We start from the raw sequence: 27,753 nt of genomic DNA, 5'->3' as shown, positions 1-27,753 counted from the left end.
GCATTTCCTTGAGGGTAGTGTCCATAACAGCCTGGCCTACTGTGGGAAAGGAAGCAATGGCATCCGTTTGAGGGCTCTGTAATGGTAGGCCACAGGACTGCCCTGTTCTATTGTCTCCCTCCTGGTTCGTTTCTGAGGCATCCATCCTCATTTTACTTTTAGCAGGGCTGTGTGAGGAAGGAGACCCGGGAGGAGAACGTAAATCGTTCCCAGATGCGCAGGGACTTACCCGCGTGTCGTTTGTATCGGAGCGGTCGTTTCTCCCTTGAAGACGACTGGGATGTTCCGCTGAGGTAACACGTTCGCCCGCCGCGGCGCCATCTTGGCCTCGCCGCGCGGACGGCTGATACATAAAGGCCGTCAGTTTGCGGGGAAGCCTGGTCTCCTTTCGTTTCAACGACATGATCCCGGGGTACAGCGGGTGTTCGCACTGCCGAACGAAGTAGTTAAAAAGGCTGGGGTCCGCTCGTAGCCGCTGTAAGTCGCCGTGGATGTGGAGAGCTGTGAGCTCAGGCAGCCATTTCAGTCACGCGCCGGCCACGCCCCCTAAAATAAATTTTTAAAGCGCCACGTCCCGACGAGCTCAACACATATGTGAGTAGCGCCCGCACTTAAAACCGATGTTCAAACCACACATGTGAGGTATTGCCGCGATCGATGGCACGAGAGCAATAATTCTAGCCCTAGACCTCCTCTGTAACTCAAAAATTGTAACTTTTATACATCGCCTATGGAGATTTTTAAGGGTAAAAGTTTGTCGCCATTCCACGAGCGGGCGCAATTTTGAAATGTGACATGTTGGTTATCAATTTACCCAATGTACAAAATTGGACTAACTTTACTGTTGTCTTATTTTTTAATTCAAAAAAGTGTATTTTTTCCAAAAAAAGTGCTCTTGTAAGACCGCTGCGCAAATATGGTGTGACAAAGTATTGCAACGACTGCCGTTTTCTTCTATAGGATCTTAAAAATGTGTTTGTGGGTTCTAAGTAATTTTCTAGCAAAAAAAAAAAAAAAAAAAGATTTTAACTTGTAAACAACAAGTGTCCAAAAGAGGCTCAGTCCCAAAGTCACAAAGGTAATGTCACCACTTTCATGGAAAAAAATAAAAATACTATGGGATATACAATTGCTACACATGCCATGTTGTCCTTTAAAGGGTAACTCCACTGAAAAGCAATTACCTTTCCTTTTCAGTCTGCAGCGTTGTAATTTTCTGTAACGTGCACTATGGTAACCTGGAGGCATTCTGCACACACAGATGGTGTGCTGAACATCCACCAGAAATATCATTTGCTGCTTGTGTGATTGACTTACTGATTTTCTCAAAAGTCTGTACCAAGATGCAAGTCAGATTTTGGGCATCCTATGCAACAAAAATTTCATTTTTGGTGAGATACTCCCAAAGGATTAATCACATCTAAAGGTGTGCATTGCCTGCCCCTTTCCTCATGTGAACCTTGTAAGTTCAGCAGCTAATAAAAGGAAAAAGTCACTTCCATTCAAATTAACTTTGCACTTGAACACAGGCAAACAAATTGCTGTTTCCTCAAAATAACAAAAATTTGGAATCTGCAACAAAGTTTGTTCAAATCTCTGCAATGTACATAGATCACCCATATGGTAATGTTTTTTTCTCAACCAAAATGGAGTTACTGTTTAGGCTCCATGGATACTGGCTTAAAAAAACGTTGCCTCTACAGGAGTTTTGTGTTCTGCATGTAGAAGCTACTCAATGTTATTCTATGTTTCTAATTCTGCACTCAGCTACGAGTCTGATTTTAGGACCCCCTACAATAGAAATGTAAGTTTTGGTGTGATATTCCCCAAGGATTAATCACTTCTAAAGGGATGCTGACACTGCAAATTTCCTCATTGGAACACAAAAAGTGCATTTATTGATTAAGACTGAACCTGTCACTCCTAAGTCATGCATGATATTCACAGTACATGAGTGCCAGAGTTTTATGGTGGGGGACAACGAAGAGTGCGGACACACAGGATGTTTTAGACATGGGGTTAAAAGTGTAGAACATATATATCGTAAATAGATGTCAGAGTAAGGACACAATAAAAAGAGATCCTAAACATGCTCATCGCTGAGCATGTGTGGGTTCTCTTTGTGCAGAGGGGATTGGTGTAAATTCTACTTGGTATACTCCTAGCAGTGGCTGAAGTGCCAGGTTCAACTTCCTCTCATAGTAGCCTGGGACTTCCATTGAAAAGAGAGGCATTGCAGGGCACACCCCAAACACATGCACTAAACAGGGCATTACCTCCCACATGCATTCATGGTACATGGGGTTGACCCTACATACACACATGCACACCAAACATCACAATGCAAGAGTGTCTTTCTTTCCTCGCTGCATACAAGGTGCCACACAAATGCTGCACATGGAGTGGCACAAGGGGGGGCAGATGTTTTTTACTTTCACATCCGCATTATGTTGCTATCCCTGCAGTCACGAGATGCTCCCTGGCTTGTTTTACAACTTGTTGAATTTGTGTTTGATATGTTCACTCTAGTTGAAGCACTCGGAACAAACGGACATGCAGGGTGGAGATACCACTTGTCCGCAACAGTATGTTACAATCTGCCTGTTGACATTTCATACACAGTTATATGACAGTATCAGAAAGGGAGTTCAAATCTTAGTCTCTTTTTTTTTTATTTGCTGCACAGTTTGAACTGTTTTAAATTTGAGTTGGTTTAAAATAAATGTGCCCAAATATATCTTTTGCGTCCACATCTGGCCCTTTGTGGGGGGTTTTTCTCGCACAATGTGTTCTATTCCGAAGATGGGCACAGTATGATTTATTGTTATACAGGATTTATATAGCGCCAACAACTTGCGCAGTGCTTTAAAAAATAAATGGAGACAATACAGCAATGATACAATTCAATACAAGAGGGATATGGGGGGGGGGACCCGGCTCTTGGAGGCTTACAATCTAATAGGGAGGGGCTGGTGAAACAGAAGGTAATAACTGTGAGGGATGAACTGATGGGAGACCTAGAAGATTCTGTTATTGGCTAAAGGCAGGGTAGGCTTCCTTGAACAGATGAGTTTTCAGTAGGAGATAGCAGGACAGATTGGGGTAGGGAGTTCCAGAGAATCGGAGAGGCTCTGGAGAAGTCCTGGGGATGAGCTTGTTATACAGGTGGTGAGTTGGTCATTGATTCTGGCCATCTAATTCATCTCAAGCTAATAATCTTGTTGTTAGAATAGGCAGTTACATCAGTGATGTTCACAGAACATTTCAGCTTACTTTAGTAGGAAATTTGTTGTTTCATGTTGTGACCTTCCTGTTAGAAACATAATATTAAATTCTAACTGTATTGTTTCTTTCAGCTTTCACCGTGCAATGAAAAATACCTGGTTGAACAGAAATGCCCCCACCCAGAATAAAGAGTCTTCAATCCCAACCCTGGAAAGTGTAGTGTTTGGCAGTAACTACACAAAGCAGCTGTCTGCAGATGTAAGAACCTACTAAAATGTAGTGCTTTGTTAAATCAGATCAGCTGTTAGCAGCACATGTAGCTCTCAGCCCTGTACAACTGCTCACAGTATATGTAAAGTAACTCTTAGATGAGTAATGTTTTCTTTTTCTTTCAACCAGCAGGTTGACTCGATTTCCCCATCCACCTGCTCCATGTTAATGGTGGAATTCTTCGCACTGCGCTATTATATGCTGACAGCGGGAAGAATACACTAACTAGTTTTCAGAATACACTAATTAGTGCTTCCAGTTATAGCCAGCAGCGCTGATCAATTTGGGGAAAATGCGACAGGACAGTTGTATAGAAGTCAGTTGGTAGATCGACTTCTTTACAACCTCCCTGCCCATACATGGATCGAAATAGACCAGTCCCTGCTGAACCGGCCACATTTTTAATCTATTTATGGCTGGCTTTAGATTCAGCTCTGACCAATTGATACCAGCATTTGAGTCTATTCTCTGACTAGCAACTCCTAGGACATCTTGGTCTCAGTCCTTCACCCATTGATAAAAAAAATAAATAACGTTTACTACTGGAGAATTCTAAAGCCTGGAATATATGTGGCAAAGAAGCATATGCCACCTCTTACATGCAATGCACAATTTTATATTGCTGAGTCTGGGGATGACTCTAACACCCCTTTCACACCAGGGCATTTTGCAGGCGCTATAGCCTTAGAAATAGCGCCTGCAATCCGCCCTAAAGAAGCTGCACCATTGTTTGTAGTGTGAAAGCCCAGAGGGCTTTCACACTACAGCGGAGCGCTGGCAGGACGTCAGAAAAAAGTCCTGCCAGCAGCTTCTTTGGAGCAGTGAAGGAGCGGTGTGTTTACCGCTCCTCCACCGCTGCTCCCCATTGAAATCAATGGGGCAGTGCTGTAATACCGCCGGCAAAACGCCACTATTGCGGCGTATTGCCGGCGGTTTTAACCCTTTCGCGGTCGCTAGCGGGGGGGTAAAAGCGCCCCGCTAGCGCCCAAAATGATTTGCGGCGGTAAAATGCCGCTAAAAATAGCGGCGTTTTACCGCCGACGCAAAGGACGGTGTGGTGTGAAAGAGGTCTAAGTCTATTTTTTTTTTTTTTTTTTTACACCCAGATCCCCTTTAAGACTGTTTGTTTTCTTTTTCCAACCACAATATTTTGGGACTTTCAGGCCCATATTATATATACACAATTTTATATTGCTGAGTCTTTGGGTGACTCTTGGAGCCAAAACTTTTTTGCACACACAGACTTATTTCCAGCACACACATTGTTCTTTCAGAATTGTCCCCATAAAACCTTTTTTTAACCTCATTGTCCATACCCCCACTACACATTGTTTCCTCAACACTAAACACTCTGCACACACCTGTTTTTATTTATCATAGGTTTTATAATATTTTCCCTAGCTTCTAACACACCTCTCTTCATACTGTACTCAGTCACTTCTTTGCCAGTACACAAAAAGAGGCAATGCCCCCCTGGGATTATAGGTAACCACTAGAAGTAGTATATTAATACACTTTATATTTTATTAATGACAATCCTAAGACATAATTGTTAAGAGCCCTTTGACGCTGGGGCATTGCGGGCGTCAGCGGTAAAGCACCGTTATTTTTAGCGCCACTTTTTGGCCGCTAGTGGGGCACCCTTAACCCTCGCTAGGGGACGAAAAAGGGTTAAAAATGTAGGCAAAGCGCCGCTGCAGCCACAGATTTTAACAGGCAGGGGCTCTTTAGGAGCAGTGTATACACCATTCCTAAAGCGCCTCAAAGAGGCTGCTTGCAGGACTTTTTTTGACGTCTTGCCAGTGCACCGCTCCAGTGTGAAATCCCTCGACAGTGTTTTGCCCTACGGGCCCAAGCAGGGGTGCAATGACAGACTGAGCAGGAGGGAGAGGAACACACAGGTCCGCAGCTTCCCCCTCTTCCCTGCTCCTCACAACAGTTCCCATCTTCTGCTATGGTGGTGCTCTGTGCGGGGTGGGGGGGGGGGCTGGGGCAGGGTTTGCAGCTGCCCATACACAGCACCGTGAATCAATCAATCCTTTGTGTTTTATACAGTACCCTAAATCTGAGCCCTCTGGCTGGGCAATAGCGTCAACGTTTGTGTTTCAGTATAGCGTTCTGCATTCCCTGCTCTCCAAATATCAATACATTAATACGTACTTTAACTATTCATAGACATTATTTAGTTTCAGAAGATGGTTTTAACAATGAGACTGATTACCTATTATATGATGATTTTTCTAGGCTTTCCTTTAGAGAATATTGTGCTATAGTGGACATGGAGGATTTGGTGTCTGAACAACAGGGTCCAGCAGACCTTGATAGTGCTGAGGGCTGCACACAGAGAGTACATTTTCGGGTTCAGTCCCAGGTTTATCCAGTACAATCCCGAAGTGCTGATATGGATAAATTGCAAAGATTGGTCAAACGTGAATGGTTTGATTTAGCATCCATAGTTTCCTCCAGTTCATTAATTTTGGATGATAACCTCACACATACTGAGATCTGCACGGAGAAATCCAAGGGAGGATCCCTCCATTATGATTCACAATGCAAATAAAGGGGGGTTTGCAGTAGTTTTGGATAGGGAGACCTATAGAACTGACTCATTAAGGCAACTCACAGACACTAATACCTATATTGTACTGAAGGGTGATCCCAGTAAAAATTACAAAGGCATTTTGACATATTTAACAAGGGAGCAGGTTTTGAGAGCCTTTACAGCCCGTTCACACCTGAACGTTTTGTAGCCCTACGCCTGAAGCTACAAAACGCTGGAGGGGAAAAAATCCATTATTCTCAATGGAGATGGTTCACATCTCCACTCCATGTCGCCTGAAGCCCTACGCCTGAAGCTCAAACAAGTTCCGGACCCTTTTTTGTCGCGCGAATTGGGCTGATTTGGGCGTTTTCATTCCCATAGAAACGAATGGAAACGCTCGATTTGAGCGTTTAGCGCGACAACGAGCGTTTCTACGGGCGTTTTGACGCTGTATCTGCTCAAGAAAAAATAAGCAGATGAAAAATATTTTTCCTATTGGCTGAAAAAAAACGCCGAAGTTAAAAAACGCTCGTTGTCGCGCGTTGTAGTGTGACAAAACGCTCGTTGTCGCGCGTTGTAGTGTGACAAAACGCTCGTTGTCTCGTGTTGTAGTGTGACAAAACGCTCGTTGTCGCGTGACAAAACGCCAGTAAAAACGTTCAAACACGCTACGCTCAGGTGTGAATGCAGCCTTACTCCTAAGGAAGTTGAGTGTCTCATCCCTGATTTCCATGTCATGCCTACTTTCCGTCACCTGCCTACAGGTACATAAAGGACTTTACCCCCTCTGTGGTAGACCCATTGTGTCTAGGATTGGTTCCCTCAATGAAGGACAATGGCTGGATGGCCAGCTTCAACGTATAGTGCAGATTTTACCTAGTTTTGAGGGATACCAATCGTCTACTTTCCATCATGGATGACTTAAAATGGTGTGATGACTGTTTGGTTTACGTGTGATGTTGCTAGTTTATATTCATTTATACCCCATGATATAGCTAGCATTGCTGTTTCCTTTTTCTTAAATTCTTACATGGAATTGTCATCAGATCTGTGTGCTTTTGTCTTGGAAGTGTTGGATTACCTTTTGTCACACAATTTTTGTTATGTTTGATGGTGTTTGCCATCTCCAGAGGTATGGGGATGCTATGGGGGAGAAGTTTTCACCTTCACTCACCAACCTATTTATGGGTTGGGGGTAGTGGTCCCACATCTTTGAAGATGGCAACCCTTTTAGAGATCAGATTGCACTATATTTGATATATAGATGATCTTGTATTTTCTGTGCAAAAGGGATGTACATTTCACATAATTTGTGGTGTTTTTGAAGGACATTGTGTGTAATCTTAGATTTACAGGACACATTAATCCAGATACAATTGATTTTTTGGGATTTATGTTCAACACACACACACACACACACACACACACACACACACACACACACACACACACACACACACACACACACACACACACGACAAAGTAATTACTCAACTTTTATAAGAAAACACTAACTAGAAACAGTTTACTATGTGCCCAGTCTAGTCATCCTAAACATACTATCAAAGGCACCACAGTTGCCCAATTTCTTAGGCTTCAGTGCATTTTCACTGACCAACTGGATTTCAAGAGAGAATCTGCTGCACTATACTGCAGATTCCTGATAAGGGGATATCCTGAATGGTCTCTAGTATCTACAGCATATTCTATTGCTATAGGTAAGAACAGAGCAAACTTATTCTATAATAAGAATTCACATATAAAAATTATTATTAAAAAAATGTCCGTCTCTGGTATTATAGCCTGGATGTTAACCAAATCAAACGGGTCAATAATAAATATTTGCCCATTTGGTCTAACGATGATAGATGTGCTTGTATTCTAGAGCAGGGTGTCAACATTGTGGTTAGAAAAGCACAGTCCCTGGGTGATTATTTATCTCCCAGTTTTTGTAGTTGTAGGTCTTCTCAATCCCTTGACTCCACTTCAGGGGCTAATTTAAATGTGGTTCCTCAGATTGTTTGTGTTCTCATATATGTTCCACAGTCAGTGGTGAATGTTTCTACAATTGTTACACAAAACAGGTTATCTACATTATCATATGCAGGGCATATTCTGTGCAATATGTGGGAAGGAATATTCGTAGACTCAGGGAATGTTTCTGTGAACACCTTAGTGATATCAGGACTCGTCAGTCCACAAATGTAGTACGCCATTTCAATTCGGCACATGTGGGTGCCCTCTCATTGGTTCAGGTACAGATTATAGAAAAAGTCAAAACACCTTTGAAGGGAGGAGAGGCTTTTGGCCTTCCTTGCAAGAGACGTTTCGGATTTGAAAAGGTATTCATACCCCTTGAAATTTTCCACATTTTATCATGTTGCAACCAAAACCGTAAATGTATTTTATTGGGATTTTTTGTGATAAATCAACACAAAGTGGTAGAAGTAGTAGTGGTCTAGAAGTAGAAGGAAAATGATAAATGTTTTTCAAAGTTGTACACAAATAAATATCTGAAAATTGTGGTGTTCATTTGTATTCAGCCCCCTTTTTTCTGATACCCCAACCAAAATTTTGTGGAACCAATTGCCTTCAGAAGTCACCTAACTAGTAAATAGAGTCCACCTGTGTATAATTTTATCTCCGTATAAATACAGCTGTTCTATGAAGCCCTTAGGCCGGATTCACACTTCTAAGACAAACACTCTGACATTAGGAGCTTATGTCACATGACATGTGAAAAATCAATGGTTCCCTATAAGAGCCGTCTTAAAGGGGTTGTAAAGGTAAATTTTTTATTTTCTACATAGCTTCCTTTAAGCTAGTGCATTGTTGGTTCACTTATCTTTTCCTTCGATTTCCCTTCTTAATGTTTTTTTTTCTTTGTTTTCTTTGTCTGAATTTCTCACTTCCTGTTCCTCCTCAGTAAGCTGTTCAGTAAGCTGTTCTGGCTGACTAACCACCAGCTCGAATGATGGTGAGAAGTTTACTGAGGAGAAACAGGAAGTGAGATATTCAGACAAAGCAAAAAAACATTTAGAAGGGAAATCAAAGGAAAAGGTAAGTGAACCAACAATGCACTAGCTCAAAGGAACCTATGTAGAAAATAAAAAAATTACCTTTACAACCCCTTTAACTAGTCCGACATAAGTCGGTCTGACTTTGAAAAAGGTTCCTGCACTACTTTTGGCCTGACTTTAATTCTACTTCAGCCAACTGAATTTAACTGAAGTCGGATCAAAGTCAGATCGCCGCCTTAACTGGTCCGACTTTGGCATGCGACTTGTGCTCTGCTCTTGAACCCCATGCCAAAAAAAAAAAAATGGCATAGGGTTCTCCCTCCAAGACCATACCAGATCCTTCGGTCTGGAATGGAATTTAGGGGAACCCCCACGCTAAAAAACGGGCGTGGAATCCCCCCAAAATCCATACCAGAGCTTTATCCGAGCATGCAGACTGTCAGGTCAGGAAAAGGGGTGGCGACAAGCGAGTGGCCCCCCTCCCCTCCTGAACCATACCAGGCCACGTGCCCTCAACGTAGGGGATTGGTGCTTTGAGGCACGGGGGGCCCTGCGCTCCCACCCCAAAGCACCTTGTCCCCATGTTGATGGGGACAAGGGCCTCTTCCCGACAACCCTGGCCGTGGGTTGTCTGGGTCTGCGGGTGGGGGGCTTATCAGAATCTGGAAGCCCACTTTAACAAGAGGGCCCCCAGATCCCGCCCCCAGGTACCCCATGCTCATTCACCTAAAAAAAAGTTTCAAAAATAAAACACAGTACACAAGTTTTTAAAGTAATTTTATTAATGGAGCTCCGCCATCTCTTCTGATTTCTTCTCCCTCCTCCGCTGATGTCTTATGCCTCTCCGGTTCTTCTCCCTCTGTCCTCTGTCTTCTGCCTCTCCCGCCTGTCTTCTCTCTCTGTTGTTCTTTTTCCGATGATGTCATACGGAGACCACGCCCCTATGTCATCACCACCCATCATGGGCTGGGCGGTGATGTCATAAGGGGACGTGGCCTCCGTATGACCTCACTGGATGGCCCCATTTATAATTCATAGAACGCGGTGGATCTGGCATTGCACCGGGAGAGTGCATTGAGGCAACATCGGAAGAAGAACAGAGGGAGAAGAACCAGAGAGGGCTTGAAGACATCAGCTGGGAGGAGAGAAGAACCAGAGCCGGGGGGGGGGGGGGGGGGGGAAGAGATCGGGAGAAGCCGGAGCTGCCTTAATAAATTACTTTAAAAACCCGTGTACTGTTATTTTTGACACTTTTCAATGTACCCCCTACTCGTTCACATATGGTGGGGGGCCGGGATCTGGAGGCTTCCAGAGTCCGAAAAGCACCCCCACCTGCAGACCCCGACAACCAATGGCCAGGGTTGTTGGAAAGAGGTCCTTGTCCTCATCAACATAGGGACAAGGTGCTTTGGGGTGGGGGGCACAGGGCCCCCTGCCTCAAAGCACCCACCCCCCCCATGTTGAGGCAATGTGGCCCCTGGTATGGTTCAGGGGGTGGCGCTCGTTCGGCCCCACTTGCTTTCCTGACCTGCCGGGCTGCGTGCTCGTATAAGGGTCTGTATAAATTTTGGGGGGTTCCCCTTTAAAATCCATACCAGACTGAAGGGCCTGGTATGCTCTTGGAGGGGGGACCCCAGCATGTTTATTTTTGTTATTTGGTGTGGAGTTTCCCCTAAAGAGTCATACCAGACACAAAGTGCCTGGAATTGTCAGATTCCCATTCATTTAAGTTGGATGGATGTTGGACTTCAAGTTGCAGGGCAGCGTCGGAATCCACAGTTGTACGACTGCCAAATTGTACCAGTGTGAACCAGGTCTGAGGCTGGGTTCACACTGATATGCCACGACTGTTCTATGAATATCATCCTACTTGGCCCTGCTACATCTGTCTTACATCAGTCCCACTTTAGTCCTACTTCCATCCCACTTGAATGAACAAGATAACATTTTGCTCCCACTTTGAGATGGTACGGCTTGTTCTTTGACCAATCAAAACAATCCCAGAGTGCCAAAAATTCTTTTTTACTGCTGCTGTAATCATGTCAAATGTCACAAATTGGATGGTTAGGACAAGGATCCTACTTTGATCCGACTTCAATTATATTCAATGGGCTGAAGTAGGAACAAAGTAGTGCAGGGAGCATTTTCAAAGTTGGATCGACTTGTTTCGGACCAGGTAAGACTGCTCTCATAGGGAATCATTGTTTTGCACACGTCGTGTGATATGAGCTCCCAATGTTGGAGCATTTGCTGTACCAGTGTGAACCCAGCCTCAGGCTGGGTTCACACTGGTATGAAAAACGCTCTGACATTGGGAACACATGTCCCATGATGTGTGTAAATCAATGATTCCCTATGAGAGCCGTCTTGACTGGTCCGACTTTGAAAACATTTCCTACACTACTTTGGTCCTACTTCAGCCCATTGAATATCATTGAAGTTGAATCCTTGTCCTAACCATCTGACTTTTGCCATCCGGCATAGTGATTACAGCAGCGCTAAAAGGAATTTGTCACACTGGAATTTGTCACACTGTAATTCAAAGTCAGAACAAAATCTTATCCTGTTCATTCAAGTCCGATGGAAGTAGGGCCGCTGTTGCAGGGCAAAGTTGGATGACCAGTTGTACAACAGTCGTGTCGTACCAGTGTGGAACCCAGCCTTAGAGGTTTGTTAGAGAACCTTAGTGAACAAACAGCATCATGAAGGCCAAGGAACACACCAGACCGGTCAGGGATAAAGTTGTGGAGAAGTTTAAAGCAGGGTTAGGTTATAAATAAAAATATCCATAGCTTTGAACATCTCACGGAGCACTGTTCAATCCATCATAAATGAAGAGAGTATGGCACAACTGCAAACCTACCAAGACATGGCTGGCAAGGAGAGCATTAATCAGAGAAGCAGCCAAGAGGCCCATGGTAACTCTGGAGGAGCTGCAGAGAGCCACAGCTTAGGTGGGAGAATCTGTCCACAGGACAACTATTAAGCCCCATACCCACTATTAGATTTTCGGCAGATTTTTGTTTTCAGATTTACCAAAACCATGTAGTGCAAGGGCCTGCCTGATTGCATACAAATTGAAATTCTTAAGGTTTGACCTCATATTATATGATTTTGGTAAATCTGAAGATAAAAATTTGCAGAAAATCTAATAGTGTGTATGGGGTCTTAGTCATGCACTCCACAAATCTTGCATTTATGGAAGCATGGCAATAAGAAATCCATTGTTGAAAGAAAGCAATGAGAAGTCCCGTTTGCAGTTTGCAAGAAGCCATGTGGGGGACACGGCAAACATGTGAAAGAAGAGGCTCTGGTCAGATGAGACCAAAATTTTACTTTTTGGCCTAAAAACAAAACTCTTTGTGTGGCAGAAAATTAACAGTGCACATCACCCTGAACACACTATCCCCACCATGAAACGTGGTGGCAGCATCATGGTGTGGGGATGCTTTTCTTCAGCAGGGACAGGGAAGCTGGTCAGAGTTGATGGGAAGATGGATGGAGCCAAATACAGGGCAATCTTAGAAGAAAGCCTGTTGAGGTCTGCAAAAAACTTGAGACTGGGGCGGAGGTTTACCTTCCAGCAGGACAACGACCCTAAACATACAGCCGGAGCTACAATGGGAATGGTTTAGATCAAGGATCCTCAAACCACGGCCCTCCATCTGTTGTGGAACTACACATCCCATGAGGCTTTGTAAAGCTCTGACATTCAGACATGACTAGGCATTATGGGAATTGTAGTTCCTGAACAACTGGAGGGCCATAGTTTGAAGACCCCTTGCTTAGATCATAGCATATTCATGTGTAAGAATGGCCCAGACCTAAGTCCAAATCAGAATCTGTGGCAAGACTTGAACATTGCTGTTTACAGACACTCTTCCTCCAATCTGACAGAGCTTGAGCTATTTTGCAAAGAAGAATGGGAAAAAAGGTCTCTCTCTAAATGTGCAAAGCTGAGACATACCCAAAAAGGTTTGCAGCTGTCATTGCAGCGAAAGGTGGTTCTACAGAGTATTGACTCAGTGGGACTGAATACAAATGCATGCCACACCTTTCACATATTTATTGGTAAAAGATTTAGAAGACTTTAAAAACGAATTATCATTTTCCTTCCACTTCACAATTATATGCATCTTTTTTGGTCTATCATATAAAATCCCAATAAAATACATTCACGTTTTTGGTTGTAACATGACAATATGTGGAAAATCTCAAGGGGTATGAATACTTTTTCAAGGCACTGTATACACATTCTGTGGATCATCATGTCATGATTCTGTATTTTGTGTGTCCCTGCGTGTATTTATCCCATTATCCAATGGGTTTTATTCATTTTTCTTTAACTCTGGTCCAATATTCGCTGTACATTATATAGTTATATATTAATCATATGTATAGATTAGCTATTCATTACATTAATCAACTATTTTTCATGTACACTATTATTCTCATATTAACATGTGACGGTTCTTTTATAGCTGGTACATATTTAGCTTCAAGCTTATCTTTTAAAGTAATTTACTTTTACTGTACTTGATATTATACACATGCAGGATACAATTTATTACCACTGGTTTCTCTGTGCCTTCATTTATGTCAGAGGTGTCCAAACTTTTTTCAAAGAGGGCCAGATTTGATGAAGTAAACATGCGTGAGGGCCGACCATTTTGCCTGACATTCTTTGAACCATTAAAATTCGGTCTAAGTGTGTTCGTCCGAGCACTAATACACTACCCAACAAGAATTCTTTTGCCTTTGTGACTATGTGTGGTGAAGAGATGAGCCCGGGCATGATGTTTGGATATACTGTATTTATCGGTGTATAACACACACCTTCACTTTAAGAGGGAAGTTTCAGGAAAAAAATTACATTTACATAAAGAACTGCAAAGCAAAATAAACGTCAGTGCCCATCTGCAGCTTCACAAGTGTCATGATTGTAGCACCCCCAGTGCCATGAATGCAGCACCCCCATTGATTGCCATGAGTGCAGCCTCACCACTGCCCTGAATGCAGCCCCACCACTGCCATGAATGCAGCCCCACCACTGCCATGAATGCAGCCCCACCACTGCCATGAATGCAGCCCCACCACTGCCATGAATGCAGCCCCACCACTGCCATGAATATAGCCCCACCACTGCCATGAATGCAGAACACCATTGCCATGAATGCAGCCCCACCACCGCCATGAATGCAGAACACCCATTGCCATGAATGCAGCCCCACCACCGCCATGAATGCAGCCCCACCACCGCCATGAATGCAGCCCCACCACCGCCATGAATGCAGCCCCACCACCGCCTTGAATGCAGCCCCACCACTGCCATGAATGCAGCCCTACCACCGCCATGAATGCAGAACACCCATTACCATGAATGCAGCCCCACCACTGCCATGAATGCAGCCCCACCACTGCCATGAATGCAGCCCCAACACTGCCATGAATGCAAAACACCCATTGCCATGAATCTCCGAGGGCCAGGGCCACAAAAGATCTATATTCTGGCTTCCTCAAGGGACAGGGAGGGGGCGGGACGAGCACCAACAGATTACATACAGGAGAAACTCCTGTTTTCTCTGTGGCCTCTTTAATACAAAGTCCCGCCTCCTATGATGGACAGAACAGTCGTCTAATGGCATTGCAGGAGACGGGACTTCCGATTACAGATACCACCGCGCAAACCGGAAATTCTCTTGTATGTACAGCACTCGCCCCATCCCCTTCCTGTCCCCTCTGAGGCATCCAGATTATATATCTTTTGTGGCCCTGGCGCTTGGAGATGCATTGGGGGCCACAAAATATATACTGTATGTGTCCAAATTATCAGGCGGGCCGTTCGAAACCAGAACGCGGGCCAGGCTTTGGACATGCCTGATTTATGTAGTCATGGCAGGTGACACCCTTGGTGTTTTCTTTGGATGTCTCCCTCCTTTGGCTGCATTCATGTTGGTTTTTAGACAAACTTCTTTAAATGTTGCTACATTCTTTCTACAATTGTTGTGTTTTTTATACATTTAATATGTAGTCCTCTTTCTCTGTGTTTTTGTACATGTTTTTTGCTTCCTTTGTTTGTCCGAGGCAGTTCATTTAAGCACTTACTTGATTCAGCTGTTATTTGGATATATAAGAGTTAATTTCACATGTTCTTGAGGGTTATGACTAAGCAAATTATTCATGAAAAGCTTTAACAATGCCGCTTTTGTCCTATGTATCGTGTTCACTTGATGTGGATTTTATGGAATAAAACTACTTATTTCTAAAGATTTAAGTGCGGTCATCCCCTTTGCGTATATCTTCAAGTCTCTGAACACTTCACCACTATCTCTTGGTCATAGTCAAGACAAACTCCCATGTAGATAGTGCTTCTTTGTTTCCTCCACAACAAGCATGATTAGCCAACTGTCCTGGAATAAGCAAGTATCTAGTAATGTATCAGGACACCTGTCTTATGTGCATGCTTCAAATCATTCACTAAGAAGGTAGTCAAGCAACGTTAAAAAGACTGTTAGTGTTTCCAATCAGGTTAGAGTAACAGAGTTTGTGCAAAGATTCCAAAACCACCCCCCGACACAGATGGTTGCCTAGCCAGTAGAGCTGCACGATTCTGGCTAAAACGAGAATCACAATTTTTTTTTTTTCTTAGAAGATAGATCACGATTCTCTCACGATTCTCGCGATGTAACGTCATCTTTCACATAAAAAAAAAAAAACTTTACTGTTTCTTTTTTTAATCTATTGAGGTGTATTTTTTCACAAAAAATTGCATTTGAAAAACTGCTGGGCAAATACAGTGTGACAAAATATTGCAGCAATTGCCATTTTATTCCCTAGGGTCTCTGCTAAATTTATATATATATATATATATATATATATATATATATATAATGTTTGGGGGTTCCAAGTAATTTTCTAGCAAAAAATATATTGTTTACACAAGAAATTCTTTCCCTTTGATCTAAGTAGTAAGCCTTAGTTACTATGTTTCAAGTTCCAAACTTGGCAGATTGCCCGGGACTCTTTCTTTTGACAGCTGAGTGAGCAGATAATCTCTCCATGTTTATATGAAAGAATTGCCTACTCTCAGCGGGAGAGATCATCAGGGTGGTAAATCATGATCCCCGTTTTTTTAACGATTAATTGTGCAGCTCTACTAGCCAGCACTAACATCCCCAGTGTCAGTTGGTGCTAGACACCAGTGAGAGCAGTGACATCACGCCTTTGATCATGTGACCGTGCTCATGCTTAGGATTTGGCTGCTAGATCTGAGTACTATTACTTCAGAGGCCGTCACATGCTGCTCCATACCAGGGAGCACCGGGTGACAGAATGCAAGGAGCAACAGGGCAGGGGGAGCGCTGGAAAGGTGAGTATGTGCAGACACTGCTAATTTGCCCTTAGTGAGGAAGACCACGCATGTACTTGAACTTATGAAAACAAGTATTCAATGGCACCATGCATATTTCTGTCCCAACATTTTCCCTTAAAAATTATCAAACAGAAGCAAAGGAGATGATGAATTTTAGAGTGCTTTGATAGGATTTTACATCTGCTGTCAGTGTATTTTATATGGCTGAGCATGCGGCTATGGTGTAACCAATTCTGGCTTCGCTAGAGAACCAAGTACAGCTAGGGAGGCATGGGCAATGCCCTGGGAAAACAACCCCAAAGCAATTGAGGAGCCCTCACCTATACCAGAACACCAGCATGTGGACTGTACTTAAATATTTCAAATGCTGCTCCAGGCAAGATCATGCTTCATAATGAAATCTCAGGTGCTGGTTCGGCTCATCTCCACTAAAACAATCAATTGTATTCGCAATAGCAATGCCACACACTGAGATGAAAAATAATCTTCCTTTCTTAAAATAGCCAACAGGAACAAATTCTATTCTGACATGTTTTGTACTAGGCAGTGCCCTTTTTAGCATCTGAGCATTATCAGAGCAGATCTAGTTGGAATGTGAAGTACCACAGGTGTGATTTTTACTAGTGTATAAATTACTGTTTGATAAATGTTGGTCGATATTCCCTTCAAATGCTTAAGAGCAGCCTCTAAATGTTACCAGCTTTGTATCATTTGCACTTGCTGCAAGCTGCTGATGTCTGCCTCTCTTTTCAGGGCAACAGCTTTGTGGTTCAAGAATGTTTTCTACAACATGCCTACAACTTTCATTATACACTGTGTGCCTGTTTGCTGGTATCATTTAAGGGATTATACAGCTATTTCATGACTGTAACAAAAGAGTTACCTTCCTCCCTTAAACTGGAGTTGGGTAAGTATGAAAAGACTAAATCTATACTGTCTTCTTGCAATCAAATTTTTATTACTTTCCTTTACTTCTGGTTCCTTGGGCCAATAGGTATCTCTATATCATAAACTCTCTCTATCCTTCCAATCTGTAAAATATAGGCACAGATTTAAAGAGGAACCAAACTCATTTATTTAGCTGTTTCCCAAAAACCGTTCCATCCAAGGCATGCCATGGATCAGGGGTAGTCTGCCATTAAAGATTTTACGCGTCTTCTTTCCTTTTTTAGGCGCAAACATCGATTTTCTTACTGTTTTCTCCACACACTCTGGTAATACTCTGTAAATGTCACCAATAGTATTCCCCCTTACATCAGGTGCCCCTACTACAGTAATTCATTACATTTGGTGCCCCCGTCAGACTACCCCCATAAATCAGTTGCCACAGACAGGGTACCCTCTTAAATCAGGTGTCCCCCATCAGGTTGCCCCCTCACATCGGGTATTCCCATCAAAGTGCTAACTTGCATCAGGTTTCGTCAGCAGTGTGCCCCCTTAAATCGTTTGTCCCCATCAGAGTGCCCCCTTACATTAGATGCTATCATCAGAGTGCCCCTTTACATCAGGTGTGCCCATCAGAGTGCCCCTTTACATCAGGTATCTCCATCAGCGTGCCCCCTTACATCAGGTGTCCCCATCATATCAGGTGTCCCCATCAGTGTGGCCCCTTAACATATGTTCCCATCAGTGTGCCCCCGCTAACTTATGTGACAATCAGCATGGACCTTTTAACATAAATTGTGCCCATCAGCTTGCCCTTTATTTTATGTTAAGGGGTGCTCTGGGTAAATTTATTTTAAGGGGCACTCTGATGAGCACATTTTATGTTAAGAGGCATTCTGAAAGGACACATTTTGCTGTGCCCATCAGAGTGAACCTTAAGAGAAAACGTGGCCATCATCGTGCCCCTGTAAACACCCCACATACCTTGAGGCAGGTAGGGAGCGGGAGCCAGCAGAGGTAGCAAGCTGCGGGAGTGGGGGGGGGGAGCGCTGCATGAGGAGTCATGCTGAAGGGGGCAGGGCGCACATATAACATCATACCTCGCGGCCAGCTGAGTGAGAGCCAGGAACCGATGCAGGGGGTGGGAATGTGCACGTGATGTCACATCTCAACTTGCGGCCCAGTCTGGAGCTGCGAGAGCGTAAACAGCAGGGGTTGCAGGGGCGTTTGCGGTCCCAGCAACCAATGACTACAGATTGGGGATGTGGCACTGTACACTGGCGGTCTGACCGTCTGGAAAGAAGTGTCGCTCGGTCCGTGTTTGGACTGTGGGCCACCATTTAATGATACCTACCATGGATAACTGTCATAGTTCTCAACTGAACTGTCAAGTCATCAAATGGCTGGTGTCATAACTAATCACATGTGCAGCACCATAGCAACTGCCGATCAAACAGACTAAGATGGCCACTTCCTTTGCTTTAAAAAATAGGTGAGGTTAGGTCCGCTTTGTTACTTGAACCAGAGTAACGTCATTAATATTGCAGGTGTTTTGCATACCACACCAAGTGCCATATTCAGTATTTTTTTTTTAAGTGCATGTATAAAGCCATCATTGCCATATGTGATTATATCTGACATTTTTTCTCATAATGTTGCTTGGATATTTTTTAGGCTAGAGCTGAGAATAATCAATGGTTTTAGACATTGGTGCTGCTCATTTTATACTAATTACTAACAATGTGCTTTACTTGCTGAGCACTTTTTCAATATAAATGTCTAGTGTTAAAATCACTAGTGGTTACATATGTCTCTGTATGCCTTTTAACAAGCACTGCTGATCCATTTTTTATCACAGATAATGGAATATTAGTATAGTGCAAGATAAAAATTTCAGATTTTATAGTGCTTTCTTCTTTTTTTTTCTGTAGTTGCTAGTTTATCAGTATCATTTAATTTTTATTTATTTTTTTTAATCCTTCTTTTCCCTTGCTTTGTTATATGATGTACATTTGTCTTGCTGTAGCTAACAACCATAACTTCACAATACTGTACAAAAGAAATAACTGATCTTCATCTGATGAGTTTCATAGTTTGAACATGTTAACCTTCTAGACAGTTGTTGTGTTGATTGACAACAACCTATCCTGTCTAGTCTGGAGTGCACTAAAACCTTAAAGTCTCAATGTACATCATAGAAAAATCTTCTCTCTCTACTAGCTCTCTGTGCTTTACTTGACTGATCTCCTCTTACTTGCTGTCTGACTTCTCACTAACACAAGTTAAGTCGTAAAGCACAGATTTGAAAGGTGTGTAATTAGTACATATGTGTGCCATCCTTACAATCAGCCAAGCCCCGCATGCAGGTCCTTTATGAACGTCTACTCAGAAGAAAACATCCGAGGCCTGAGAAAGAATTCACTTTGGGTATGTTTCGGAAAGTAATGCATTATACGATTGTAATCGATCAGAATGTTTTTCTCATTATCCTATGCTTGTTTGTTGAGCCCTAAACGCTTAGGCATTTAGTCATAGCTTGTCAATGCTAGTCTAAAAAGCATCCGCTTAATTGAAGCATTTAACACATTTCAAGCAGCTTTCTTGAAGCCCTTAAAGCATCCTTCAGCTTCAGTTTGAGAATGTGGATTATAAATCCTACAGGAAACCTGAACTGAGAAAAATATTGAGGCTGCTGTTGTACAATTCTTTATGAAACCTCTATTTCCTGGCCCTTCCTGAGCTCAATTCTGACCCACTAACCTGTCATAAGCAAGCTGATCAGGGAAAACTGAGTAAATTCAACACTGGCAGCCCCCATGTTTTTAGAAAAGGATTATCCTCTTCCAGCACTCCCAACATGGATTAAAAGGGGCTTTATGACTTCAGAAAAGCCATAGGAAACTTGACACAGGGTATTTATTTAGAGCTGCACAATTCTGGATAAAATGAGAATCTAGATTTTATTTTATTTTTTATTTTTTATTGCTTAGAATAAAGATCACAATTCTGAAGAACTTTTTTATTTTATTTTAAAGATTTACAACCCCTAAAAATTAGGCTATCAAACAAGATGGCAATAAAATAAGACATTATACTCTTTGCTTCAATCAAATTTAAAGAAATGTAATGAAAAATAATGTAATGTGTAATGAAATTTAAAAAATTACCATTAGGTTATATTAGGGATACCCACTGCAACTTATTTGTTTACACTTTGGCTTGTCGGCAAAGGTACAAAGCATTGAAAAATTATTTTACAAATTAAATATTTTTTTTTTCCATTTTTTTTTCAATGTAGCCCATACATGTAAATATATGTCAAAGGTATACAAAATATTAATGAACAAAGCAAACAAAAAAGATTGAATTAATAGTTTATAAAATAGAAGGAAATAAAAAAAAAAAGCAGGAAGATAATAAATGGAGAAGGAGACTAAGGAATTAATAAGGCTGGTTAATAAGAGCGTAAACAGAGGAACAATTTAATAAAAACAAAACAAAAAATAATAATTTTTTACTTGACAGGGATGCTAACCACTTACCACAAACCGCCGTCATTGTACGTCGGTACTTTGACGTAGCAGGGTTATGGCAGCAGATAGCTGCCATAACCCCCGTATTTTCTGAAATGGCAGGCCATCCTGCCATCCTGGATTAGACAGGTATCTGCTCCCCCTTCCCCCCTGAAAGGTACCAAATGTGACACTGAAGGGGGGGGAGGAACTGGATCGGCAGAAGTTCCATTCATGGGTGGTGGATATAAGTGGTTAAACTGACTTAATTTGCAGACTGACGTTTATACCTTTTAATTTGTAAATGAATAAACAGAAAGATGCAATGTTTCTTTTTATAGCTCTCCTTCAGCCCTGAGCAATGTTTTTGATAAACTTTGCTGGCTGCTTTTTTTATTTTTATGTATTTATTTTTGACAGCTGTGAGCAGTTGAACGGCTCTGCACTTTTTACATGAATCATGGAAATGCTGGATTAAGATCATGTGGGGCGTTGAATCAAGCTCACAATCTTTTAACCACTTCAGCCTGGAATAATTTACCCCCTTCCTGACCAGAGCACTTTTTGTGATATGGCACTGCGTCGCTTTAACTGACAATTGGATGGTCTTGTGACATTGCACCAAAACAAAATTTACATCCTTTTTTTTTCCCCCACAAATAGAGCTTTCATTTGACCACCTCCTGTGGTTTTTATTTTTTGCGCTATAAACAAGCGTAAATTTTTTAAAAAAGCTATATTTTTTACTTTCTGCTATAATAAATATCCCCAAAAAATATATATATAAAAAAACACATTTCTTTCTCAGTTTAGCCCAATATGTATTTTTCGACATATTTTTGGTTAAAAAAAAAAATCGCAATAAGCATATATTGATTAGTTTGCGCAAAAGTTATAGTGTCTACAAAATAGGGGATATATTTATGGCATTTTTTTTTTAATAGTAATGGCCGCGATCTGTGATTTTTATCATGACTGCGACATTGCAGAGAACACATTGGACACTTTTGACACTATTTTAGGACCAGTGACATTTATACAGCGATCAGTGCTATAAAAATGCACTGATTACTGTGTAAATGAGACTGGCAGGGAGGGAGTTAAACACTAGGGGGCGATCAAGGGGTTAAGTGTGTCCTAAGGAGCGATTATAACTGGGGGGGTATGGGCTCACTACAACATGACAGAGATCACTGCTCCCGATGACAGGGAGCAGTAGATCCCTGTCGTGTTGCTAGGCAGAACAGGGAAATGATGAAAACACACCAGTGATTTTATCATAACATAGTGCACCACCACCTTAAGGAAAACATGCTTACCAGAGGGTAAGCCAAACGCACAAGTGGCTTTAATCCTACCCGGGCCTTTAATTTGCAAAGGAAATCAAGTACGATGAAATCTTCCCAGGCTTAGAAGCAGGTAAGCATTGATTCACAAAGCGTATTACCCCAAAAGAAAAAAAAAGTAAAAGACATAGCGTAATATTGTCAAAATAAACGAATGTGTAAACCAAACAATTGCACTTACGTGCAAATATGAGTATAACGCCAAAAACTATAAAAAAAAAACACCCAGTGATTAAATCAAATCCAGTGCGCTATCACCACATAGAGAGCCTCCTTAACAAAAGACAGCTCAAAAGTGCAGATAAGCCCACAGGCAGATGGATCCTCAGCTGAATGCGTAAATGGAATCAATGAATGGTCAGTCCACAGTCCCAACTTGGGCAAAAAAGCTCAGTGTATCCCGCAGATAATGGTAAATGTCAACCCAAAAAAAATTGATAGCAAACCATAGCGTAATGACGTCTCACTTATTTATTAAAAAAGAAAGAAATGCACTTACAAACAGGCAATCAATCTTAGCATAAATTCCGAAGCCGGCTGGTAACAAACAAAACTCCCGTCCTCCTCAACGAGATATGGTGACGTTAGCACGTACCTCCCAGACGCGTATCGTCATCAAATTACATTATCAATGGGGAACGTTCCCCATTGATAACGTTTGTTCTGAAGATTGTGCCCATATGCTGAGTGAATCTGTATGGAAGTGATTTTATCAATTTGCTGCTGCACCTGCAGGGCTCTGAGGAAAGTGGGAGGGCCTGCATCCTTTATAGAACTATCTCACCAAAATTTGCCCAAAATCTGACTTGTATCGTAGTGTAGACTTCTGGGAAAATCACTACGCCAATCACTCAAGCAGGAAATTATATTTCTGGGGGTGTTCTGTACACAACTGTGTACGGAACGCCTCTAGGTTGCCATAATAAATTCCATCCTATAGAAAATGACAGCACTTTAGATTGAAAAGGAAAGGCAGTTTTAATTAAAGCGGTAGTAAACAGCTGGTAGTTAAAAGAAAAAAAAAAAAAAACAACATTTCTGCAAGGCAAAAAATAATTGGTAATGAACAGAACATGTAAATAAACAAGCAGCAGCATATAGTGCAATAACAGTTAACAAACTAAAATTAAAAAAGCTGCACTAGAACAGTCTCAATGAATGAGTCCAAAGAAACTTTGCATAGTGACAAGAAAATCAATGTGAGCCACTTGAATTTCTTGATATCACCGCAGTGTGCACACACAAACAAGAAAGTGCCTGACCACCGTATCTGTAAATTCTGCTTACCAGATGGCAAGCATAAAGGGCGGATGACTATATTACCCTATGGCCAGTTTTCTCTTTTTCAGGGCATCTTTTTGAGTTTAAACGGACACTCTAGCTCTAGCTGGTTATAGGGAGCGATCTGCACAATCCGGTTTACCGATACCACTGTGGTCACCTACAAGCTAAAGGGCTAGGCTGGGCTATAGCCATCTGCCCTTTATGCTTGCCATCTGGGAAACAGTTTTTTCAGCTACGGTGATCGGGCACTTTCTTGTTTGTGTGCGCACACTGCGGTAATGTCATAATGTGCTAGTATGCATTGCATACTAGCACGTTGTGAGAAACTTACCATAGAACGAAGCCCTCTCGCACCGCAATGTCACCGCTGAGATGGCTGACATCTTCCCTCGGTCTTCCTTCTGGGTTCGTGGCCAGGGCACGATGACGTCACTCCTGGGCATTTGCGCAGGAGCCGCTGTTTCCGGCATGGGCTCTGAAGGTCCAGCACTGTAAGCTGATGATGTCATCGACTGCGTGCGCTCTGAATATCGCCTAAACTGTGAAAGTTTAGGAGATATTCACAGTACTTACAGGTAACCCTTATTATATGCTTACCTGTAGATACAAGTGGTAGTACAGAGTTTACTACCACTTGAACATTCAGTTACAATATTACTTGTGTCTCAATATTATTATTATTTTTTTGTTTGCCATTTCTTTCCCACTGAAGTGGAGTTATCCTTTAAAGAAGGTGTTCTTGGAAAGCAAATTCTAAGGTTTCTGGGCGTAACAGAAGGCCCTGTCCCCCATTGAGTGTAAACGGGGTTGGGGGGACACAAAATATGAGAACGAAAGGAGTAGGGTCATAAAAGCAGAGACCTCTAATAGCATGCCAAGTCGTGCAGAGCCTTTATAGGTAAACATGAGTTTGAGAGAGAGGTAGCAAGTGCCAAGGACTCAAGGATAATTGTAATATGATCACTTGCACTCTACTATTTTGGCAGCCACATTTTGGACATATTGTAGTCTGTTTAGTGTGGAACTAGGTACTGCAAGTAGAGCATTACAAAAGTCAAGTCAGGATAATACAAATGTATTGATCAGCTTTTCAGCCACATTGTAAGATAGCGTAGGGCGTAGACAAAGGATGTTTGTTTGAGTCTTGTCACGGTTTAGTTGAAGAAAAGTTTAAGTCATCTATATTTTTATGTTAAGGATATAGTTGGATATTTGGCACAGAAGTTATAACTGAGGCCATGTGACCTTAGCAGCTGACAAACCTATAAATGCTAAAAAGTAAGGATCTCAAACTAGAGGCTCGAGGAACACCAGACTAAACTGGACAATTTCAGACTGAAATCCAGCAAGAGAGACAAGGTGATAGCAGTCAGAAAGATATGATTTGAACCATTTCAAAACCATTTCTGAAACTCCAAATGTGGTTTCATGGCAAGAGAGTTATGCTGCCCATAGACTAATTAAAATTTGGCCTGGTTCAGCAGGGACATGCCAAATTTCAATCCATCTATGGCCGTTACTGCTCAACAGAAGTCGATAGAATGAACATCTGTCTTCAGAGATTTTGCAGGTACTTGAAGAGTGGAAATAGCGTCCTGAGCCAAGATACTTGTATCACATCAGTTGTAAAGTCATGATACTCAAACAACCATGAAATAGTTATGTTTTAATTGCAGGAGTTGCAGTGCAATGTACCTTGCCTGCATGACCGAGGGATCCGAGGTACAGCAAAAGTCATGCAGCAGCATATTGGGGCAGATTGCTGAGAAGGGAACAGCCACTAGCAAAGCAGCAATCCAGCAAAATCGACCAAAGCAGTGCAGTGAATTGAAGCTAGAAGCTTAAATTTGACAAGAACTAAGAAAATAGGAGTTTGTCTGACAAATGGAGCTACAAAGGAAGCGGCTCTATTGTTTATGTAGTGAGCTCATAGAGCTTTGCGAACCCTTTGTCACGTATTTGTTTATCTGTAAAAAAAAATTGTTTCTAGATCGTAAAAACAGATTTAAGAAAAGAGTTTAAAAATATATATCTTATAAAAAAACAAAAAACAAAAAAAAAAGCTGATGCTCTTTTGACTAATATTTACAAGCTGGGTTTGAACAATAGTATCATGGTTAAGGCCTTATGTTAGCATTCATATATTTGCTTTTTTTCTGTATGAAATAACTTTCTCTTTATTTCTAGCCATCAATATAGGTATTTCACTAGAATTGACAAATGGAAACCTTTTATTTTATACTGGTATAATGCAGTTTCCTCTTCTCTGTCATTGATTGACACAGACGTTTTTTTAAATTTTTGCTTTATACTGCCACCTACAGGAGAATTGGACATTGGCAAGAAATGACACTGTAGGTGAGCTCAGGATCACCCACCCACCCCCACTACCAGCATGTCTCGTTTTTTTGCTGGTTTCCTAGGGGGCTGGACATCTTTCTTCAGCTTTTTCTTCTTTTTTCATTTCTGCCAGCTTGTCTCTTCCAGCGAAGCTATTACAGCTACCATACTGGTGGAAGATGAGTCCATCTTTAAGGACCCAACAGATAAGCGGTTGGAAGCCCTCTCTAAAACCCTGTTCCTTGTACCTTTATCTTGGCTGTGACTTTACCTTGCCAAACCATGGTTATCTGGTCAAAATCACATAATGGGTATCTCACCACTGTTCTAGTTGGCACCTTGATTATAGAATGTGTGGCATAAATGGCTGTAGCTTTAAATTTCACTTCAGTGGTGGTCTGCTAGAGGCTTCCTGGCCTATTTTTTCAGGAAGTGTCTGTTCTGGTCTGGTAGCTTTATCATGAAAAGAATCCTTTTTGATTTCTGAGTACTTTTATCATTTTTTCCTGCTTCTTCCAGTTCACCAAAAGGAGATTTTTCTACATTGTCTGGATATGGTTCAGGTAGTGTGAATCTATCTCTCAGCCATGGCTTCTTTGAAACTGAACTCTAGGAAGAATTCATTTTAACATATAAATTGGGCCAGCTTGGTTACTTGTAAGTATTAATATGCTGCATCTAGGGGGGCTGTAGAATAGCTTCAAAACTACCATAGCAGTCTTTGCCATTTACAGGAAGCGCTTTCCTGTTCTGCAGTGCTGAAGCGTTTTTCTGTCTGGTGCGAAGACCGAGTTGCTCGCTCGGCACGTCCGCCATCACAAAAATGTATTGTGTTCTTATTAATGAATACAAGGTATTCTCTGATTGAATGAGGTTCAGAGAAGCTGATAAAGTAATGATCTACCTTTGTCCATTCAGAGAATGCCTTGTATTCACTGAAAAGAATTTGACACGTTTTCTGAATGTTTTCAGGTACCAGATGAGTGACTCCATGTGTATAGTTTACCAGCGCGAAAGTTGCTCTGGCACCCACCAGAACAGGAAAGCACTGTGGAAGTCAGACTACTACAGTGACAGGTAACCAAGCTGGTTAAAATTATACATTTTAAAAACAGATTTTTCCTGGAGTTTTTCTTTAAGGAAGATTGATATCTTTTTTGTAATCCTGTATTGACCTCAGATGGACTATCACCCAAGCTTATGGTCTCAAAGATCCCTCCACTGTTAGTGGTTCTTTGGCTTTTTAGTATAAAACTACTGTTTCCCAGGTTTGCAAGTTTGCCCCCAGGTATTTTTTATTTTTTTCACATGCTTTCTAAGATTTACCAGGAATTCAAGGTGATCGCTAACTTCATGAAATAAAGACAACTTATTGGCTGTAGGCAGTTCCCAATTCTGTTTTGTTTTCTTGGGTCTGTTAGGGATGTCCAAAAACTGTCTAAATGAGGGGCGGGGAACACCGCAAATGCTAATCCATATTGCCCTCTGTATTTATGATGATGCTCTTGGTACTGACTTGCCACAAAACAAAGGCATGCTGTTAATGGGAGAGGTTATTTTGGACTTGGAATACAGTTCTTTGTTTGCCAGTGTCCAATTCCCCTGTAGTTGGCTGTATAACCACACAGTGATTAAAAACATTCTTTGTTAATGGACACAAAAACATTTATGATGAGTACAAAAATCCTATTTTGAATATTAAAAATATGTTTTACTAGTTTGTTGGGCCTCTACCTTAAAGTTTGCAGGGATCATAAGCTTTTAGGTGAATGTTAGCAATCTGAATCCACAATTGGTTTGTTCTAAAGACTCAATTGGCACAGTTCCTGCAACTGATTTGCGACCCCAACCATCCAGTAAATATATGTAATATATTTAATAGAGAGATCTTTTACTCTCCACCAAACTCTATTTGTTATGCATTATGTAGATTGCAGCTATAAAATTGCGAGTTTTA

General features: G+C 41.8%; 1 protein-coding gene across 8 annotated transcripts in view; it reads left to right on the top strand.

Annotated features, from left to right (window-relative positions):
• Nucleotides 1-27,753, top strand: part of FAM135A (family with sequence similarity 135 member A) — a 177,707-nt gene that overhangs the window by 104,470 nt on the left and 45,484 nt on the right. For 7 of the 8 annotated variants that reach the window (XM_077487410.1, XM_077487405.1, XM_077487406.1 and 4 more), the window contains 3 exons: nt 3,357-3,483; nt 17,183-17,336; nt 19,664-19,741. In XM_077487410.1, coding sequence (XP_077343536.1) covers nt 3,357-3,483; nt 17,183-17,336; nt 19,664-19,741 — 359 coding nt within the window. The remainder of the gene's footprint in view (nt 1-3,356; nt 3,484-17,182; nt 17,337-19,663; nt 19,742-27,753) is intronic. The other variant, XM_077487412.1, reaches the window with a different exon arrangement.

This window comes from Lithobates pipiens, unplaced genomic scaffold, assembly GCF_037356315.1.
Source record: "Lithobates pipiens isolate NorthernLeopardFrog02 unplaced genomic scaffold, aLitPip1_a1.2 Scaffold_18, whole genome shotgun sequence".
Taxonomy (NCBI): Eukaryota; Metazoa; Chordata; class Amphibia; order Anura; family Ranidae; genus Lithobates; species Lithobates pipiens.
The sequence above is the reverse complement of the archived record's forward strand: the minus strand, read 5'-3'. Positions and strand labels throughout refer to the sequence as shown.